General features: G+C 38.9%; 1 protein-coding gene across 1 annotated transcript; it reads left to right on the top strand.

Annotated features, from left to right (window-relative positions):
* Positions 1 to 990: 990 nt before the first annotated feature.
* Positions 991 to 20,572, top strand: PGM2 (phosphoglucomutase 2). Its single transcript, XM_069791989.1, has 14 exons — positions 991 to 1,143; positions 5,316 to 5,483; positions 6,355 to 6,461; positions 6,800 to 6,884; positions 8,152 to 8,235; positions 9,656 to 9,849; positions 10,982 to 11,171; positions 11,887 to 11,984; positions 14,509 to 14,689; positions 14,802 to 14,895; positions 15,782 to 15,911; positions 18,458 to 18,647; positions 19,295 to 19,428; positions 20,178 to 20,572. Exons 1-14 carry the CDS (start codon positions 1,072 to 1,074, stop codon positions 20,278 to 20,280), a joined length of 1,830 nt encoding a protein of 609 aa, XP_069648090.1. The 5' UTR covers positions 991 to 1,071; the 3' UTR covers positions 20,281 to 20,572.
* The last annotated feature ends 985 nt before the right edge of the window (positions 20,573 to 21,557 follow it).

The raw sequence follows: 21,557 nt of genomic DNA, 5'->3' as shown, positions 1-21,557 counted from the left end.
AACTTCCTGTGGTTGATGGGTTGGCACAAAAAAGAGAATAGAAGTCCTATTAAGTTCTGAAGTTTGAGACTAAACGCTAAAAAAAACAGTTACAGGTCAATTCATTGAAATACACACACACACACACCCCCCCTTGCATGCCGCTTGGCTTGTGCAGAATTCCAGCTCGTTCTGGAGTGTACGGGACAGAGCAACAGAGGAGGAAAGCTGGAAACTGAGTCCCTCTGGGCTGTTTCCCTCTTGGCCTCCAGGTGAATGTAATTTGTTGTGGTTTTTTTTATGGGGAGGATTGGCTACACTGTTGTTAGGATGTCAAAAACCAGACAGGGCTAAAATCTTTTCTTGGGTCCTTTGTTTTGTCCTTTCCATACTATCACACGGTGGACAGTAAAGAGTAAATAAAGATAGCCCCACATAGGCACCTAATGCTTAAAGTCTAAGTAGGTGACTCCATGTCTGTATTTTGCTTATAATCTTTATCCCAAATTAGGGTTCTTCCGAGATCATCCCTCATTTGTACCGACTTCAAAAAGAAATGTAAGTAGCCTTAGTCCAGCGCCCGCGAGAAGCCGCACTCTTTTTCAAACAGCCTCGGTTTCCTGCTGTCCGTCACACGAGGAGGCAGCAGCTCGGCGAGCGCAGACGAGCCGTGCCGTTCGTCCCGCTTCTGCCGTCAGTACCTGGGAGCGCGCTCCTCCCCGCTCCGCGCCGCCCGGGGCTGTCGGGGCGAGGGGCCGCGCCAGGGCCGGGCTCAGCCGCGGCACCCCGCCGCCTCCTGTGTCCTCCCGTTTGCCCCCGGGGACGACGACGACACGACACGACACGACACCCGCCGGGACGCCCGGCACCCTCAGGGCGCCGGCGGGCGCTGCCCAAGCCCCCGGGCCGGCCCCGGCGCTGACCCTGACCCTGACCCTGACCCCGGCCTGGGCCTGGGCCCGGGCCCAGGCCGGCGGGCGGGGCGGAGGTGGGGCGGCCCGGCCCGGCCCGGCCCCGGCGGGCGGAGCGGAGCGGGCGAGCTCCGGAAGAGGGAAGGAGCGGGGCGGCAGCGGCGGCGGCGGCGGCGGCGGCATGGCAGCGCGGACCTCCGCCGGGGACGGCGCGGTCCGCCGCGCGGCCGAGCAGTGGTTGCTCTGGGACAAGGTGAGGGGCGGCGGCCGCCAGCGGGGGCCCTGCGGGGCCCTCCCTGCCCCGCGGGGAGGGCGGGTGCCGGGGCGGAAGGGGCCTGCCCCTCGCGCAGGGACTGACTTGGTGCGGGGGGCGGTGGGGGCGCCGGCTGGTTAATGAAATAATTCCCCGGTCTTCAGTATTGTCGGGTTTCGTGGGTTTTCTCCCTTTTTGTGCTGTTGCTTAGGAACACCTCAATATGCGTTACTTCCCTTCCTGTTAAGGTGCTTAAACATCTTGAGGCTTATCCCTGTGTCCTCAGTTTTGGTCCCGATTTGGTAGAATCTTCTGTGCCTTCTTACGTTCCACATGCATGAAGAAATGCCTTGCCGTAGTGGTGTCGCTTACGTTGCTGCTCGCTGCTGCAGTTCCCACCGAGACGCAGGCCCATATTCCGTACGTGTGGATTGCATTTGTTTTTGTCCCTAGACATGCAGTTTGTTCGTTTGGCTGTATTGGAACACACTGGCCATTGTGGCCGCTTTAATGACTGCCCTGGGCTCAGCATCGTACAATGCTCTCTGCGTTTTGTGCAAGCTACGTATTTGTTTGGTAAGGGGTCTTCTGCTCTACCAAATCCCTTGGTGAGGGATTATCAGTGAAAACGTAGAATAATTCTTTTTCTAGTGTTCTTTCCAGGTTCTAAAGGGCATCATCAGAAGTACCTCAAGTTTGTTGTGGTTCTTCATTAAAGATCATTTGACTGGTTAACTGATCAGTTAGCCAGCTCTGTTTTTATTAATGATAATGCAGTACCAAACCAGCCCTTCTTTCAGAAATGCTAGTGTATCACATCAAATGACAATAAGCGTTCTTTTTTTTTTTATTCCAGTTTAATTGATTTTGAGAAAACAGTCTGGTTTTAAACGGCCTCTTACTTCCATAACTTCCTTGACTAATGTTAGTTATATTCCTATCTTCTGTGTACTAATTTAATTTTCAACTGGTTATTCCGACTATTTTGTGAAACCCTCTGCAAATCTAATGCAGCATCCCTTACAGGATCTTTACTTTTGAAAGGTTAGCTCTTTGTTAACAATTGCATCTTTGACTCAGTAATAATTGACTGGTGTGCAATACCCATTGCTGATTGCTCAAAAACGATGAGGTATTTTCATTTCTCAGGGACCTCTTACGTGTTTGTATTGAGTAACAGAAGAATCCGATATAACCCTTGTCCATTTACTCTGATATTAAAAAAAATAGTTCCTTTTTGAAGTGTAGAGATAGGTTAATATTTAATGATGATAAGCTGCACGTTTCTTACAAATAACAGTTTGCAAGAGCAAGCCCTTATGGCTGAAGACAGTCCCGCTGACTTAACAGGAAGTTTCTACCTAGATGAGAGTTACTGAGCTTGTTACCAGGCTGTTTTTGTCACTGTATTCATTACAGTAGTATCATATTTTTCATTCTTTCTATTATTGATCATAAAATTATAGGTAGAAGGTAGCTTCTGTTTTTGTTAAAAATAAAACCTGCTTAGTCAGTAGCTGTCCTTCTACTCTAAAACCTTGCGGGGACTCCTGCACTGATGAAACCTCTTTGGGGCCTTCCTGCTGTGTAGATTAAAGTAACTCGAGTGTTACCAGGTGATATTTAAGCAAATTGCACTACTGGATATTATGTAGATATACTGGATATATATAATACTCTGTATTAAATCATCTGCCACTGTATTCACAGAAATCAGGATTCTCATACTCACATCCAGTTTCATTTGAGAGTAGAGAAAGTGTTACCTGAGAGAACCAAGCAGCGCTTCATCCTTCAGATACAATTGGATCCTTCTTCAGTAGAGATGCTGTGAAGATTTGGGTTTGGCCTTTTCCTCTACTTCAAAAAAAGTTTAGTTTTTTTCCTTAGCTGTATACAGTGGCATCATAACATTCCTAAAATTGAAACAAAATGAGAACAGTTGTCTGCACAGTAAAAAAAAGAAGGGCAGATTCTTAGGAGAATATAGCCATAAACAATTACAACAGTAATTTTGGAAAAATCCTTCTGCTATATTGAACAGACTTGGGCCTGGCTTTTACCATTACTTGGGCAGGAGCAGCGGGGGGAAGAGGGGGGAACAAGCTAAACAACTAAATTCATGCAATAAAGTTTTCTCTACCAAATGATGTGGACTGAAACTCCGAGACTTAGGCAGCCACCTGGATAAGTACGATCATTTAACCAGACGTGAAAAACTGGAGGATCCCTGTAGTTTCACGGTAGATGCCAAACCCAGGAAATTCTTCTAACAACAATAACAAACAAAAATCTCCTTGGTTGTGAGAGCTACAGGATGTTCCTAGTGTCCAGCTGCCCATTTGTACTGGCATTACAGCTTCTAGTCTGTCCAACATCTATAAAAATGTGTGCAGCATCTACCTAAAGAGATGCCCGTTTCAGTGGTAAGAGACAACTCCCGTGCACAACACTCATGCAGGGGCGGAAAAAAAGGTGACTAGGCAGTGTACAAAGCCTGATGCAAAAGTGTCATTCATCCTTTACCTGCGGGACAGAGGCCTGATATTTCATCAAAAGGTTCAGGTCAACTTTTAAATAGCCTAAACTCAGAATAGTAATGCTGACCTATATTATTCTGTAATCACATAGAATTATATTTATTACAGAATATAATTACTCTATAACAATACAGAGTTATGTTGAGCCTCCTACAAGGAAGTGTCAGTTACAACATTCTTGGTCTGGTAAATTGGTAATTCTTAAACTGTAAGTCAGTAATTTTAGGGTACCTAATTGCTTATTGCACCCAGGAAACCTGATTTTTTTTTCTTCTTTCTTATTTAGTTTATTCTGCATTATATAGTTTGCTCATTAGCACCAAAGGCTCTTTCGCTTTTTGAATATTTATTTAAACTATAGCATTTGTCCTGCAGCAGCAGGTGCACAGGTCAATGATTAGGGCATCCAGACCCTAGTCTCAGCATGGTGTGCAGAATGCTTACACCTTTGTATGCAAGCTCACTCACATGCATGTTCTGCAGCATTTTCTGGAGCTGCTGAAAATAGATTTTTTTTTTTTTTTTGCCTAGGATGCTGTAAGCATACCTAGGTCATGCAAGAAATAGTAAAGTCTGTGACTTTTATGAGGTCATTTGGTTGACTAGAAATCAAAGCTTGTGTCCATTTGGAAATTATAATCTTTGTACTCCAGTGTAAAGTGTGTGTAATCGTGCGGTGAGTAACCTGTGGAGTATGCCGCCTTTCCACATAACCTGTTGCCTGGTGGCTGGAGTGTGCCATCTGTCCTGTTGGCTCATCAGTTTTCAAGAAATCAAATACTAAACTTAACAAATCCCATGTTATTAAGATTGAGATGTTGGGGCATATAGGACTTTACTAATTCCTAAGTTTGGAAACAAAGAGAGTTGATAACAATAAAGAGTTGATACAAGCAATATACCAAGAAAAGCAGTGAGACTTAGAAACTCCTCGCTGTTCGCAGGCAGTCTGATGTGGCCTTTCCATCGCCACTCTGCACAGTCATTTTCTTGAAGAATTCAGCTGTAGTTGCTAAGCTTTCATCCTGAGGGTTGTGCTTATATTTACAAGCATTACCTGCAAATATATTGCAAATTGTCATCTTTATCTTCTGACCAGTCTGCTTAGTGTTGCTGCTGCCTCTGGTGTTAGCCAGTCTTGGGACAAGGTTATGATTTTTTTATTTTTTTTTAACTCTACTTATAACGCTATGGAAGTAACAAATATTTCTTAATCATCAGCTTAACTTACTTATATGTTTAGAGTAGTTCTTGTGTTGTGGTGACAAAGATTCTGTGAACTGTGAAGGTGGTTATTTTGTTTCTTTTGTTTTTAAAACCAGAAAATATTAAAATAGACATCTTGGAAATCTTCTCATTTCCCAAAATGTGATACATACAGTGCTGTCAAGGCAGCATGTTCACTTAAGGAGATAAATCTAAAACAAGTAATACTTCAGATTGTACTGACTTACAGTTAGGAAGATGTAGCAGGAGTTCTGGTGTTTGTGGTGTGTGATGTTCTGATGCTGAAATAACCCAGTACAGTGAGTGGGAAAGGAAGTCAGTTTTGTTAAGAAGCTTAAGGGTATTAAAAACAAACAAACCAACAAACAAAACCTTTTCTAGAATATCTGAATTTTGTATTTACAGAATCCCAAAACTTCTGCAATAGTGAAGCAACTGGTTGCTGATGGAAATGCTGGAGAACTGCAGAAATACTTCGGCTCGCGGATGGAGTTTGGCACAGCAGGGCTCAGAGCTGCCATGGGAGCAGGGATTTCCCACATGAATGACTTGACTATTATCCAGACAACCCAGGTACTGTGTTCAGCACTTTATCTCACTTAACTGGTTGTATATATGAACAGAAGGGCCTCATTTATGACAAGCAAATGGGTATTCTATGGAAATATAAGTTTTTTACTATTTCTCCAGTTTTCAGAAGTAATTTAAATTATAATTATTAGCTGAGTGCTGATCTCTGAAAACAGAGAGAACTATTAAGCCATTAAAATAAGTTATTTTCCATATTTGATTTGCAAGTGAATTTATACACAGCTGCAGTTAAGCTCAAGTGGATCAGTTAGTCCTGATGTAACAACTACAAAAAACCCGAAAGGTAACCAGCATTTGGTTAAGCTTTGTGTATGTTGGACATAAATTTACATAAATGCAGTGAAGCTATATATATGTATATAGGTCCTAAAGTAGATCTCCTTGGGGAGGACTTAAAAAAACCCCAAACCTTAAATTACTGCAGCCTGGAGTGGTGGTGTATCGTGTCCTAAACAGGTGTCATTATCAAGGGTGACATTCAGTTAAACAGGGATTTCAGTTAAAAAACTAAAATATTGGCCAGTTGTTCTCTTCCTCATCTGAGACCTGACACAGCTAAATAATTTCTCAAAATCTGCAATTCAGACTAATCGTGTTAACTGTTTCTTTCTGGAGTTCGTTCTGATTTTTGGAAAAGTACTTAAATGCTGTCCAGCATCACTGTATTGATTTGAAGGTTTTTGATATTCCTTGGTGTTTATTGGTCCTAGACAAACTGAACCCCAATCCAGTTCAGTGAGATGTTATGTGCACTCACCTTTCTACCATGTCAACATCTTAGCAATCACCTTAATGCAATTATAAACTAAATATCAGGATTGGGTGAATGAGGTGGATTTGTTGTTGTCTTCAGGGATTTTGCAGATACCTTGAGAAGAATTTCAGTGACCTGAAAAAGAGAGGAGTTGTGATTGGTTTTGATGCTCGTGCCCATCTTTCCAGCGGAGGTAGTAGCAAAAGGTACTTTTTAGGTTTTAAGTATTTTATAGACGTCTTGCGTGATCCATTATGGTTTTATATCTGCTTGAACAGTATTTTCTCTTTCTGTAGGGTGAATTAAGATGAGGGATTTATAGTAATTTTATATTCTGTTAATGCCAGTTCTTTGTCTGTTGGGAATTGTGAGGGAACACATTTGAATTGGGTCTGTATAATAATTTGGGGTTTATTTATGTGGGGTTTTGTTTGGTTTTGGTTTTTTTTTAACTGGAGGGGTGTTGGGGGGGAAAGCTGTGAATTCTAGGAAACTAATTGGTGAGAAAATGAATGTTTCTTAGGCGTGTTTTCTTCCTTTTTAGGTTTGCCAGACTTGCTGCTAATACCTTCATCAGTCAAGGAGTTCCCGTTTATCTATTCTCTGATATAACACCAACTCCTTTTGTGGTAGGTTTCTCTATTATATCTTTTTATGTACACACAAATTTTGTCAGATATCTTGTATTACTTACATTAAGGAAAAAATAGACAAGCCACTTTTAACTTTTTAAGCTCTACCTGCAGTTAGTCTTATGCTTATGTAGCTATATTTAGTTTAGAACATCCACAGCAAGAGAAGGAAGAAGCTTAGTGGAATATCAGTGACAGTGGGATGTGTTTCTATTCATTCCTGCTTTCAGGTGGATTTCTTGTAGAAGACATCTTACTGTTTCTAAATTGCTGTGGAGTCTGAAGTCTGAAACATACACACCCAGTTAGTTTTCTGATTTTTGGTTGATTGGTTGGTTTGGTTGGTTTTTAAATTTTTTTTTTCTTTCTGGGGTATTGAATCCAAAGTAGCATTTTTAAACAGGTTGTTGGAGTGCAGCGATGTTATACCGGGAGGGTTGTTGAATGGCTCCGCATTTTCACCATCGGATCACTAGGTGTCAGCCCTCTAGAGCAATAACAAAAACCCCTACCTTTGCACTAAAAGCAACAGTTTCTCCCCATACCACTTGCTCCAGTGAGTGCTGCAAACAGAACATAGTGGGATGAAGACTTGGTCTGTAGCATTCTTGTACTGATACAATTTTTGGTAGATTTAGGGTCAAATTCTTCATAGTGCAGCTTAAAGCAGTGTTGCAAGAACTGCCGTTGATTGCATTCACTATTAAGTAAAGAGCCAGGAGTAAACTCAAACTGGACCTGTGGTCACAAATAGTGCTTTATTTTTAATTCACTCCATCTGTTTTGGACTAAGTTATAAGAGCTCTCTCCAAAACAATTCTCTTCTGAGCCACGATGGAATAGTTGCTCCACAGGCTGCTCTCAAAAGATAGTAAGGATGAGACTGCACCAGTTGTGCAGACTTCTGTCATTACTCCAACAGACTTTGCACCCTTAAAGACCTCAGGTATCTCAAGTCATTCTACAGTAGGCAATGCACACATTCGGTTTTCTTCTATAAAAACACTACTCTAGAGACCCACAGAGCATCTGAAACAGTAAGAATATATAAATGGGAAAACGCACAAGAAAGCGCCAGGGCTAAGTGCCATGTGGGATCTAGTAGAGCAAGTACTACTTAGCCTCTGCTTTAGAGAGTCAGTCTGTTGGAATCACATCCTGGCTTTCTTTTCATTCAGCAGCATGGAAGTATTGCATATGCATGAGAATAAATAATATATAATATTTTGCACATTCCACTTCAGATAACTTTCTCTTGTTACAGCCATACACAGTAACTCACCTGAAGCTTTGTGCTGGAATTATGGTTACAGCTTCCCATAATCCAAAACAAGATAATGGTTACAAGGTATTCCTATACGATCTATTTTCTGGCTTTTTTCAGACTTTTTTTTCCACGTAGAGACACTAATACTATTGCATAGTTCTTACCGTGGTACAGACCAAATTAATTGATAGTTTGATCACTTCTAGATGTATGGATTTAAAGCTAGTAGCATGTTATAATTAAAATCTTAGCTCTAAAAAGCAGGAAGATAAGTAATATCATTGCGTACTTTGGAACACTTTAAAATATTAACTGACCTCTTTTCAAAAGCATTAATCATTTTTCCAATTCATGATTTAAAAAGATCTCTTCAGTTTTACAAATCCAGAGAATTAAAAATATGTGAAACCTAATGAGTTGCTTGTACAAAATGTTTTGAATACATTCTGTTAATTTCTTGTTTGTTTTTCTTTTGCTAAGTGACAGTTATCGGTGTGACTTTTTTCTATGACAGAAATCTGCTTTCCACTGAAAAAAAAAATGGCTGAGCTGCCAGTCTGCCAATCATTGCATAGCTGGACTAGTCATATACAGACTGTTTCCAAAAATACACAAATGAAAGTTGGGAGATCTTTTTTGTAGTCTTAATAGAAAAACAAGGCATTAGCAGGGATGATTTCTTGCTGTTTTTCCCTCCAGAACTTCATGTCTGTTTAAAATTGTGGGTTTTAATATTTCATGTATTGATCTTGATAGCTTGTTTGGATGTTTTATCAATTACTTTTTTTAATAAACTTTGTTTTTTCATAATGTTTTGTTACTTAGGCTACATAAGTACATGGCCCAGATGCTGTTCGTTATTTTTCCTTAAACTTGTGGTCTGTAAACCATCAGTAGAAGGTAGTGTGCAAACAACTGTCAAAAAGTAAGACATAATAAGTACACCTCTTCCTGGATGTGTAAACAGTCAACAAAAAGAAGACTACAAATAAAGAACATCTTGAAACTTAGTTGAATTTGTGCTTGCTGTTGTGGCAACACTGCTGCTGTAGGCGGCTGCAGAGTTTTTGTGCCTTTCTCCTTTTTTTTTTTGTGGTAAACGTGTTTCACTTTTGCACGCTTTTTTTTTCTTAAGAATTCTTCTATATATACTCATTATACCTAAAAATCTGGCAAAAAGTATATGAAATAGCATGGACAAGTTATCTATCCCAAGACTGGCAGACAGGCTGATACTTGAATCTTCTCAGTAAATGAGCTGGGCCTTTTTTTTGTGTTTCATTATGGATTTTGATATCTTCTGATAAAAAATAAACAGCTTTTTTTAATAGAACAAAAATGGGATGTGAGAGGAAACACTTGAGAATATGAACGGGAATACTTAAGCGTAATTTACTGTAATACTTTACTGAATGTAGTGCAGCTTAGCCAACAAAAAAATAACAAAGCCATCCTACAATATTAATGACCAAATACTGACTTACCCTTATTTATTATTTAGGTTTACTGGGAAAATGGTGCTCAGATCATTTCTCCTCATGACAAAGGAATTTCTCAGGCTATTGAGGAGAACCAAGAGCCGTGGCCTCAGGCTTGGGATGACAAACTGATTGACAGCAGCCTGCTACTTCATGATCCATATGCCACGGTCAATAAGGATTATTTCAAAGACATACAGAAACAGTGCTTTCACAGGTAACTGGTGTTAGCCCTGTTAAGAATACAGTAATTTCCATCTAGTATGTCAGTAGGGCAGTTTAAATTGATGGAAGTCAGAGTGGCTGTGATCCTGCCATGATCCAGTTCTGTCTGTGCCCCCTTGTCATCTTTTGTGGTAGCACTGGCAGCTGTGTGGTGACGTAGTAAGCCAGTTCATAAAGCTGGTCTGGCAGAAGTCTAAGCCAGCAAAGTGAGCAACTAGTTTCTGAGTATATCATCTCCCTGTATTCGCATGACCATGCATCAACCAAATGCCACAGCTGGGGGTGAGCTGACACTGATGGTCCGACAGCCTTAAAATGGGCTTCTAAGAGAGAAGTTGAACCAGGCTGTTAAGCCACTTCTGGAAGAAGGAGGTCTTGCTCTGCCATTCTAGCCTTGCATGTGCTCCTGGTCGCCTCGGGTGCCTTGCACGAACCTATTCCTGTCACTTGCCCAGTAAAAGCTTTACTCAACAAAATGAAGTGGATGTTTCTCTTTGTGATTAACAAGTAGAATTGGTTTGTGGACTAGATGACCTGTTAGATCTGCTTATTTACATAAAAAATTTAACCACTAGTAACCATGTTCTTACTCTTGCTAAAAATGAAGTCAGAATTACTAGGAAGTTGGGGCTATGTGAGAAATTATGCTGCTTTTTCAGAATAGGAGTTAAATGTCTCCCTATGAGTTTGCATGCCTTTAGGTATGTTCTATACTTTCAATAATGTACCTCATAAAAATGAGCATGCTCAAATGAAGGATGCTGCTGTCGGTTCACTATGTTCACAGTCTTTGGAGGTGGTTTCAATGCCGGAGTTGGGGATGAAGAGTCTTATTAGTCAGTTGTATTTGCTTTCCACTCACCTCCTTTGGGGTGCATAGAGTGTACTATCTTTCTTATTCCAGTGATTTGCACATACCAGGACATTAGATGTCAAGAGTGACTCATTGCTGAAAAATGAGGCTAAGCCAGTTTTCAAGCCATTACCTTTAAAGTCTGACCTCCTTTAATTTATAATCTGAAGAGTGATATAGAATACTGAGTCATATATGTTTCCAAATGTAGTCAATTTTGTGCAGAATATTCTTCCATATCCAAGTTTACTGTTAATCTGTTTTATTTCAGGAATATAAACAAGGAAACAAACCTGAAATTTGTTCATACTTCTGTGCATGGTGTAGGACATAAATTTGTGCAGTTGGCCTTCAAGGCATTTGACCTTAGCCCTCCTTTTGCCGTTCCGGAGCAGAAGGATCCTGATCCAGAATTTCCCACAGTGAAGTATCCAAATCCTGAAGAAGGCAAAGGTGTTCTGGTAAAGAGATTTTTTTTTTTTTTTCCTTTAAAGTTGCAATGTCTTTCAAACAGTGTTTCCTTTCTGCCAGTAGTCATGGCTATAAATATTGGTTGAAGGTCTATTTTGTTTCTGTTTTCATAGCCTTACATTTAGTGAAGAGTTAGCTGGTGTCCTTTCACTGAAATTTATAACTCTTTTTGAATCAGTCAGGTAATAATTAGCTATAACTTTAAACTACTTTGTTCTGTGCTCTGACAGAATGGGCAGCATGTGCACATAGAACAAAGTGATACGGTTCCTTCTAAAAAGTAAAATAAAATAATAATTTAAAAATCTTCACAGTTGGTTTTGGAAAGTTTCTACAATTTACATCTGAAATACAAGGACTAAATTGTTCTGATATGACACTGGGAGGGGGCTGGGGAAGTCCTGACAGGTGGTTAGAATTTCTGCTACAAGTATTTCTGCTGCACTTTGTTATTGAAGGATCTTGTTGAATCTAAGTAGCATTTGACTCGGGCTGCAGAAGTGGAAGTTTGTAGGTGAAGTTAAATATCCTGACTGTGCTCTCTACTGCTGCCAGGCTTGAAGCTTATTTTTTGTAGAGACACATCATGATTTTGGGTGTTTGAGATTTAAATAAATTGGTAAAATTATTTAAAACCTATAAAGAAAGTGAAAATATTGTTCAGGAGTATTAACACTCATCTGGTCTTGCTTACCACTTTTCCAGACATTGTCTTTTGCTTTGGCTGAAAAAGATGGGGCAAAAATAATTTTAGCAAATGATCCTGATGCTGATCGACTTGCAGTGGCAGAGAAACAAGAGAGGTATGGTAATAAAGAAATGCAAACCATTTACATTTTTTACTTAAAGGCTAGGCTCATTTGGGGGATTCTTGCTACCTGTGTTGCAGAGGAAGATAGAGTAGTCACAGTAGTCATTTTTGGACTGAAAACACATAGAAATGCGAGAGGATTATATGAAGCAGAACACAGTGGGGGCAGTAAATGAAGTAATGATTAATATTAGACACTGTACAGAAGCATGAATAAATACTTGACACTTGCTGTACTTGAGGCATGCACAGAAGCATGTGAATTGTTATGATTGTGCTATACCTTTTTAAAGGTAGGTTTTCAGTTAGAAAATTTTCACAGAAGACTGATAAACATTCTTCCTTACTATGTTTATTAAATAATAACTTGAATATTCAGGAGAACCTTTATAGTTCACTGATAATCTCAGGAATAGGGAACATCCCTGTTCTTTAGTATGAGTTCCATCTTTCTCAAATACTGTTAGACCAGACATGTTACTAATCATTAGATGATTTGGGCCTCTCTTGCTCAGTTCCCCATTTCTATGCATAATGTTATGTACCTGCATTTCACCTTAAGCTTTGTGGGTGTTTGGTACTTCTCAGTATATTAATTTGTACTCTCTCCTTTAAGGACCAGCTATACATGCATTATTTATCTATGTATATCCTGTCAAAGAACGGGATCACAAAAGGTAAACTTGCTCAAAGTGGGGCTTCTCATAAATTTTTCATATGTATGGAATATGTAACCTATAGTTCTGACCCAATACTGCCATTCCCTTATTTCATGCCCCCTGGTATCCTGTACTTCTACAATTGTTTGCATTTCTGTATTGTGGCTATATTTGATGAAAGAAAATAAGCTGAAGTACTGCACTTGGTATCATATCTACAAAGAGTGGTGTTTCTCTTTTATCTACCTTGATAAAGCAGAAACTAATCCGAGCAGTTAGAAACCATAAATCTTTAATAACAGTAAACTTCAAGGTTTTCAGCTCAGAGAGGAGCAGAACAAAAATCTGCTGCTGGGCCGGGAGCAGAAATGGTGTAAATGAATTCCCTGTGCCTGAGAGCCAGAAGAGGGATATAAAATCATGGCAACAGTCTTTGGTACCCAAGGGATGAGATGGTGGCACCTGCCAGATGTCCTCAGTGATTGTGGATGATGCAAATATTTGAACCTGTATCAGTTACGCAAATTCCAAAACCCCAGTAAAAGGAGACAGTGCAAATATCCATTTTGCTCACCAGATAATCTCTTTTGGGTCTTGTAGCAGCTTCAAAGGCAGCAGTGTTTTCTTTGGGGTTTTGGGGCTTTTTTTAACACATTAGCCTCACAACAGGAACTAAGGATGCTTCTCTGCATTTAGAAGAAGAATGGGCTAATTGGCACTCTCTGGGGTATCTTGGGCAGTGTTAGCTGGAATATCCTCATTTTAATGTTTTTGGCCTGTGTCAGCCTCAGTTGGCAATTCAGCATTGAGGAAAAAGCATAAAAAGCTTCAGTTTGTGCTAGTTATGATACATTAAAATAAGAATGCAAAATCACTCATGTTTTTTGTCTAAAAACTTATAGCTATCAGAGACTTGAAGAGGGGGTGTTAACTTACTGTATTTACCACCACTGAGAGCATGGTGCTCTCATTCTCCTACCTCTTTGCTAATTGTTTAGCCAGTCTTAGTTGTCTCCTAACTTTCAGTCCTGTGTCCTCCTCTCAGACTTCTGCTGTAGCTGTTCATACACTAATCGGATATTAATATAGGCTTCTACAGTATCTGTACTTCTTCTTTGACAGAAACTCCTGCTAGAGCATACTCTCTCAGCACTCTTACACTAAGTTGTCGCTGTGCATTGCTTTGTGCCTGTTGGCATCAATAAATGCAGGAGACTGAGTCTGCTTCTCTTTCACAACAGGTACTGTTTCTGTAGGTCTTGATTTTTTGTCAGTTTGGCAGTGTCTTTGTCCCTTTTTGTGACTGGGAATTTTGGGGCAATTTTGACATCTGTCTTTCCCCTTTTCTTTCAATTTTTCTTGTTCTAGCAACACGTCAATGTTAATCTTTTTTACTTGTTTGAGATTTTTTCCAATCTTCCTTAATGACCAATTGGTGTATTTGTGATTAAATAAAAGGTATTTGTCACTGAGTCAACTAGAAATACTGATCACTTGAGAATTGTATTTTCGTGTCCCTGTGCTTGTCTTAATCATTGAGTTTGTAATTTGTCTGCTGAATATTTTTGTTAAAATATGTTGGAAATATCCCTGTTTCATCTTTGGATAAACTCAAAAGCTGGTACGTATGACGGAGGAGGAAGGTAACCGCTTCAGAATTCTTTGGGGGAGGAATTTTGTTTGTTTGTTCTTAATGAACACTTGATATCTTGTTACTGTTACTTGGAACTCGGATGCAGTGGTTTTATTTGCTAGCGCTCATGTATGGAAGAACTAGTAGATTCCCCCCCCTTATCCTTTAAATTCATATACTTTTTTTTTTTCTTTTTCTCCACCCCTCACCCCCCCTGCCTCCAGTGGTGAATGGAAAGTGTTTTCTGGAAATGAGCTGGGAGCTCTTTTAGGCTGGTGGATCTTCACTTGCTGGAAAAATCACAATAGGGATACTTGTGCCATTAAAGATGTCTACATGTTATCCAGTACTGTTTCTTCCAAAATCCTGAGAGCAATTGCACTAAAGGAAGGTTTTCACTTTGAGGTAAGCTGTAACATGTTATTCCATGTTCTTTTATTTGCTTACCTACACAGTGTCATATCTTTGTAACACATTGCTTTAATTTTTAATGCCTTTTTTCTCCTCACTGCTGTAGGAAACACTGACAGGTTTCAAGTGGATGGGCAACCGTGCCAAACAGCTTATGGACCAGGGAAAAGCTGTTCTCTTTGCATTTGAGGAGGCTATAGGTAAGAAACAGAACATTATGTTCTAATATCCTGTAAAATAGTAAAAGTAGGACTATTGAAAAAAATGGCAATGAAAAGGTGCCCTCAACCACAATGGATGTATTTCCAGTGAGTAATTGATATCATCCACGTGGATGATTGATATTACTAGTTTTAATCCTTTGTATCTCTGCTTAGCACAGAGTATGATGACGTGAGTTAGGTGTATATATCTTCAGTAGCATGGCTTATGTAGACTTGGACTGCAAATTCCGTGTGAGCTATTTAAAAAAAAAAAAAAGAAAACAAAACCAAACACATTTTTCAGACTTCAAGTTGAGTATGTTTAGCTGGCAGTTTTACGCTAAGTTTAAATGTGAATAAAATAAAGTAAAAACTCCCCCAAATTATACTTGTAAACTGGAAAGCCATGAATAAAAGCTATGAATTTGTGAGAAGGAAATTGTAAAGCTATAATGCTATTTCTTGAGTATCTCATACCTGAAAACCAGAGAAAATGTTACTAATTGAACGAATAATTATCAGTGTTACCATATGCTGCCATGTAAGGGTAATAGCATTTGAGACAAAGTGCTATACTTCCATTGTTCCTTCAGTGTGGCATTTCTCTTTCATGAGAGCTCCAAAAGTACTCAGGAACATCTGGCACTGAGACAATACAAATTTGTCTCTGTCTTGAAATTCCATTAAATACCTTGCTTATCTAAATTAACACTGATTAGAAGATAAAGTTTTTCCACTTTTGGTTTAACTCTAAAATGTCTATACTATGGTAATGTGCATTTCTCCTTTAAAAGATGTTGGTTTGATTAACTTCCCCCTCCCTCCCATTTTATCTTATTTCCTCATAAAAGTCAATGAAATATATACAACTTTCTTTGTTTAGGGTATATGTGCTGTCCTGCTGTTCTGGACAAAGATGGTGTCAGTGCTGCTGTTATAACTGCGGAGATGGCTAGCTATTTGGCAACCAGGAATTTGTCTTTGTCTCAGCAGCTGAAAGCCGTCTATGATGAGTGAGTTCGATTATAGTTGTTTGATTTTCAGATTTTCTCCATTCCACATACTGGGGTTAATAGGGAGTCAATAGCAATCTATAGCATATGAAGAAATAAAAATTGGGTTATTGTCATCTTCTAGAAAGCACTCCTGCGTCATGGGCATGAATATATTTATTACTTCATTTTGTGTTGTTTTGAGGTATTTTAAAAAGAATAATATTACCTTACTAATTCCTTATTAGTTAATCAGATTTTTAAGGTTTTTTTTTTGCTTGTCTGAAAGGTTTCTCCCTTTTGGAAAGTTCTGCTCTTTAGCCCTTTTATAGAAGATTGGCCTGGTTTTTGGCCAGCAGTATTGCTGTGTTGTAGAGATCATAGTGCCTCTTGCTGCTTAAATGTGCTAGACATACAAAAATGTTGATGGCAGAATGGGTCTAAGTAGCTCTGGCATATTTAGGCTACTCATAGAAGCCAGCTTGCTTCTGTCCCACTTGCAGGGCTACTTGTGATTAAATTAATTCTAGTTGGCTCAAAGTTAGGCTTTTTATTATATTATTCCATCTTTTTTTGATGGATAGTATATGTTGGTTGTTCTTCCAGTTCCTGAATACTGAGATTTGAGCTGATTATGCAGAAGTGCTGTGACCGTTTGGCCATAACTATTGGCTATATACAGCTGGGTATCCCTCTGAGAGCTTTTAATATGAGACACTACTTTTCTTTTGTTCTTATTTAATGTGTTCAAAGACCTACAGAAATCAATAGCAAAGATGGCTGTTGGATTTCAGGGGGCAGGGAGTGTTTTTGTGGGGGTTTTGGGTTGTTTGTTTTAAAGGAGGGAGCAGCACAGGCTGGCAGATGCTCTCCACCTCTTCATGTCTCATAGACAACAAAGGAGTGGTGGAACCTGCAAAGAGACTCATGGAAAACTCCAGCCTTGGTGCTGCTTGTTTTCCAGTCTTCAGATCTCTCATTTGCATGCAGCACTATCCATGGGTGTTTCATCCACAGTTTAAGAAGGAATCAAGTGGCAAAGACTTGCTAACACACTGCATAAATAAATAGTGGAATTTATCAGCTATTATATGTGGCAGAAGTAAACAGTAATCTAAATGCATGGAAGAAGAATTCATGCCTAGAGCTGCAAATACAGCATCTGATGTGAGAATTATTAGTAGCTGGAAGTGTATATTCAAAGAATTATCCTTCTCTGGCTTGTGCTTTTTTTTTTTTTTTTTAATACTCATTCAGTAAACACCTGCTTTAGGTTGCTCTCAGAAACAGAACATTTAACTGAGTGGAACTTAAATGTGCTACAGTGCTACTGTGTACATAGCCACTCAAGAGGACTCTGAAAGAGCTTATTTAGCATAAAAGCAGTCTGTAGATGCACCTCAAAGTAAGATGTCACTGCACATAGTCACTGTTTGTGGAAAAGCTACAGATACAGGGAAGGATACAAATCTGCCTTATTAAATTGGTCCTTGATAACTAGAACTGGAGGTGGGGTGTTCTTGTTTTGTTTTGGAGGGTTGTTCTGTGCGTGTGTGGCTTTTGTTTAGAGTTTGTTTGCAGAGCTGCAGTTTTCTGTTCCTTACTGCTTCATTCTTCATCAGATTTGTCTTGTGAGTTGCTGTTGAAGCAGAAGAAACTCTACTCTGTATTTTCGAGGTATAGAACGGGGATCTGTTCTCAAAGAAGTAAATGCAGAACAGGAGAAGGACACAGTCCTAGCAGGCTCATCACTTCTTTCAAATATAGGATAGGTTTTGTAAATTCTCTCGCAGGATTCTCAAGACTGATTTAACAACTATTGACCTTCAAGATGTCCATTTTGGTATACACATGACCCTATTTAAGGACCTTTCAGGTTTCTAGCCTAACCATCCTAGTACTAACGAAAGATTCTGGCCTTCAGATTTTCCCTGGCGTCAGGAATACTCATCAAGTGTTGATCTTTAGTAAGAGCTCACTTAAACAACCAGTCCAGGCTTGTATGCTTTTCAACAACATGCTGTTTTGAAAAGTCAGTGTTAGCAGGTCATTTGTCTTTGATACAGATTCTGCATCATATTACCTGGCAGCAAACAGATAAGCTAAAGAGACGATGTTCAGAAGAGTTTGGTTTAGTAGAAACACTTAAAGGAGAGCAGCTTCTGAAGTGTGATTGAAAAAAAAAACCAGTCTGGAATTTGTTTTACTCAGAAAAGGTCAGCTGGAATCCAGTCAAGGAAGCTATTTAGATGTACTCTGTTCTCTTCCTGTGGTGGTTAGATCTCTTCAAGGCAGTAACATCTTTTTTTCTTCTGGTTTAGCCATAAACATTCTCATTTTTAATCATTAAAAGGAAAAGGTGTCTGCACAGAAGTTTCTTTAAAGTATGTAAAACAGGACAATTAAGCTGTTGAGGCCTTTTTAAAATTGTAAGGGGGTGAACTGGTGCTACAGTTAGGTGACCGTGAGTATAGATTCTTGCTTTAGAGAAGGTTTTATAATGTGTATGGTGCACAACTTTAAGAACATCATTGCTTCTTCAATTCATTAATATTGTGTCTTCACAGATATGGCTTCCATATTACCAAAGCTTCATATTTCATCTGCCATGATCCTAAAGTTATTCAACAACTTTTTGACAACCTTAGAAATTTTGATGGAAAAAACACGTACCCAAAATCTTGCGGTAGATTTAAAGTTTCTGGAATAAGGGATCTAACCACTGGGTATGACAGCAGCCAGCCAGATCAAAAGGCTGTAAGTATATTTTTAAAACTATGTATAAATCATAATAGTATGTATATACACATATATAAAAAATTCTGTGGAGAAACACTCCAAACATTATGTTACATCCTGAGTCTTAAAATAAGTTAAATTGGGGATGATTGTTTTGCCTTGGTAGGAGGAAATGAAGGTTGGGGGAGGGTTGGGGTTTTTTGTTTGGTTTTGTGTTGTTTTTTCTCTCCAGGATGACAGTCTGTAAAGGGAGGTAGGAGGATCTTGCTGTCTTGCTACAGCAATCTTGCATTATTTTCTTGTAAGTGTAAGTTAAACTGTCTGCTGAGATGTGGCTTTGGGTTCTTTAGTTTTCCACAGTCTGTGTTTCTTTTCCTCCTGGGAAATGCCATCACAGAGCAATTTCTGTTTGCAGTAAAAATGTTGACTAGACTTGAAATGAGCTACCTAGTAGCAATGTAGTGCTACCAGATTCTAGGTTGAGGGTAAGGCTGTCATTTGCCTGTTGTGGTCTTAAGACCACAATGATGAAGAAAACAGAGGAAAGCTTAATATTAGCTGATCCTTTAGTTATGTTATGTGACATCAAGTCATGGGTTTTGCCTTGAATTCATTATATATAGTCACTTTCCAAGCTTCTAAAAAATTATTCTTACTATTTCTAGATACTTCCCACTAGTAAAAGTAGCCAAATGATAACGTTTACTTTTGCTAATGGAGGAGTGGCCACAATGAGAACCAGTGGGACGGAACCAAAGATCAAATACTATTCTGAACTTTGTGCACCTCCTGGAAACAGGTATTGTCACGTGTGGCTTTTTGGTATTGTTTTGTCAGGGAAGGGGCTCTCCATGATCAAATAATATTACTGCAGTCATTATTTTAGCAAATGTATTTGCATAAAGCTTCGATTCTGCAAACTTTATTGACGCATTCTTGTCGTCACTGAAATTCCTTTGAACTTGCTTTCACATTCAGTAAAAACAGTATCAAGAAAAACATTCTGCCTTAAATGAAAGTATATATATTCACTCTCTTTTTTACATACATAGTTGCTTTAAACTTACATAACTATATATAGTGTTCTAATATAATTTAAACACTTTTATGTTTAGTAATTATACCTTTGACTGATTAGCCTTGGAAATCATATAGTCTTAAAGATATATGCAATTATTAACTTATATAATGAAAATAATGCTTTCTCACAGATGAAAATTCATCTGAAAATACTATTACAAGTATAAAAGTTACATTTCTAATCACATATATTTAGTAATAGAAGATCTTCTGAACTCAAACTGGCTGTTTTATTTTAGTTATATTGTGGGTTTATGCTTCTCCATAGTCTTAAGTACTTTCGTGCACATCAGTTGGAAGTCAACATCAGTGTATTACCATAAGAAATCAAGTGTATATACTTTTAGCATTAATAGGAAATGCTTGTCTAAAACAATGCAACAGACTTAAAGATTCCTCAGACTGAAAACGTACTTTTTAGCTTCTCCACTGTGACACTGTTTTCTGTATTTGTGTGGATTTTCTCAGTGATGTTGAGCAGCTGAAGAAGGAACTAGATGAATTGGTCAACGCTCTTGAAAAACACTTCTTTCAACCAGAAAAAAATAATCTTCAACGAAAGACTGAGTAAAATTGCAAAATTACTACCTTAATTGGTTTTTGCAGCATTAGAAGCACATTATTTAAGAAGTGAGGATTTTTAGGACCAAACATCTGAGAACTCAGACTAAACAGACTTCTGCTTTTATTAAGAGTCACTCTGGGTACTCTTGGATCTAGTATCTTATTTTGGAAGTACGTTTACCCTTAAAGGACCAAAAAAACCCCAATCAGTTGAACTAAAAGCTTTATGAACTAAAAGTTGACTGCAAATGTATTTCAATCAAAACTTGTTTTAATTAAATATTACAAATAATATCCTGGCCTGTTTTGTGGGGACTTTTGTTTCTTTTGTGTGTGCGTAATCTGATAACACTATGCAACTTCATCTAGGTTTAGATTTGCAAAGCAAGTTCTTCTGTTAACAAGAAGTAGTAAAAGCCTGTGGTGAGACTTTGACAAACTTTGGGCAAATGCTTCAGAAATAGTGATCGTTCTTGGGGATTTCAGCCCAAATAAACAAGGAAGTCACAGTGAATTTGCTGAAGAGCTATTTGCTGTGGGATATACATCATATTCCAGGTTAGAGATACTAAGTGTACTACACTGCCTTTTAATACCATGAACATACTAAAATAATATATCTACATACAGCACCTTTCTATTGCCTCATTGAACTAAGCATAATTAGTTCAATGTGTACCCAGTCTCAGAGTCTGTCATACTGTATGCTACCATGACTTGGCGCGTAACTCTGCATGTCTAATTTAGAGCAGAAGTTTCCATTTTATTGCATGCTGTTGTCTGCACTTGCAGAGCCTGAGAGGGTTATTTGGAGGTTTCCAGATTACTTTAATACAAGGTTTTTCTGCATTTTCAGTACTTGTTTGGGGTATCAGTGCAGCTCTAACAACCCCGGTACTTCTTGGGTAAAGGAACTTCTTTGCCAGAATTAATTCTGGTATCCCATGGAGAATGACTAGTTGCGAGACCAAGTATAGATCAAATTTAGCAAACTATTCATAAAGGAACAAACTTGCCATTCCATCCCCAGTAAATACTAGCTTACCTTGTTAGCTAAGATGGTAAGCAAAGAACGCTGGATGCCTGCTTTTACATTACAGACTTTAGAGTTGTCACTGGAGGACACAAGGAAAGGAGTAGTCCCTGCATTCTGTGGCTGTCATGTCAGTTTTTCTTGGCTGTGCAGAATCAAAGGCAGCACCTGAATAATTCATATTGAGGTCCAGCTGTGTGGCACAGAAAATTAACGTTAAAGAAGAGTACTGATGAAACAGAATATGCTGT

The sequence above is a fragment of the Haliaeetus albicilla genome, chromosome 1 (genome assembly GCF_947461875.1).
Source record: "Haliaeetus albicilla chromosome 1, bHalAlb1.1, whole genome shotgun sequence".
Taxonomy (NCBI): Eukaryota; Metazoa; Chordata; class Aves; order Accipitriformes; family Accipitridae; genus Haliaeetus; species Haliaeetus albicilla.
The sequence above is the reverse complement of the archived record's forward strand: the minus strand, read 5'-3'. Positions and strand labels throughout refer to the sequence as shown.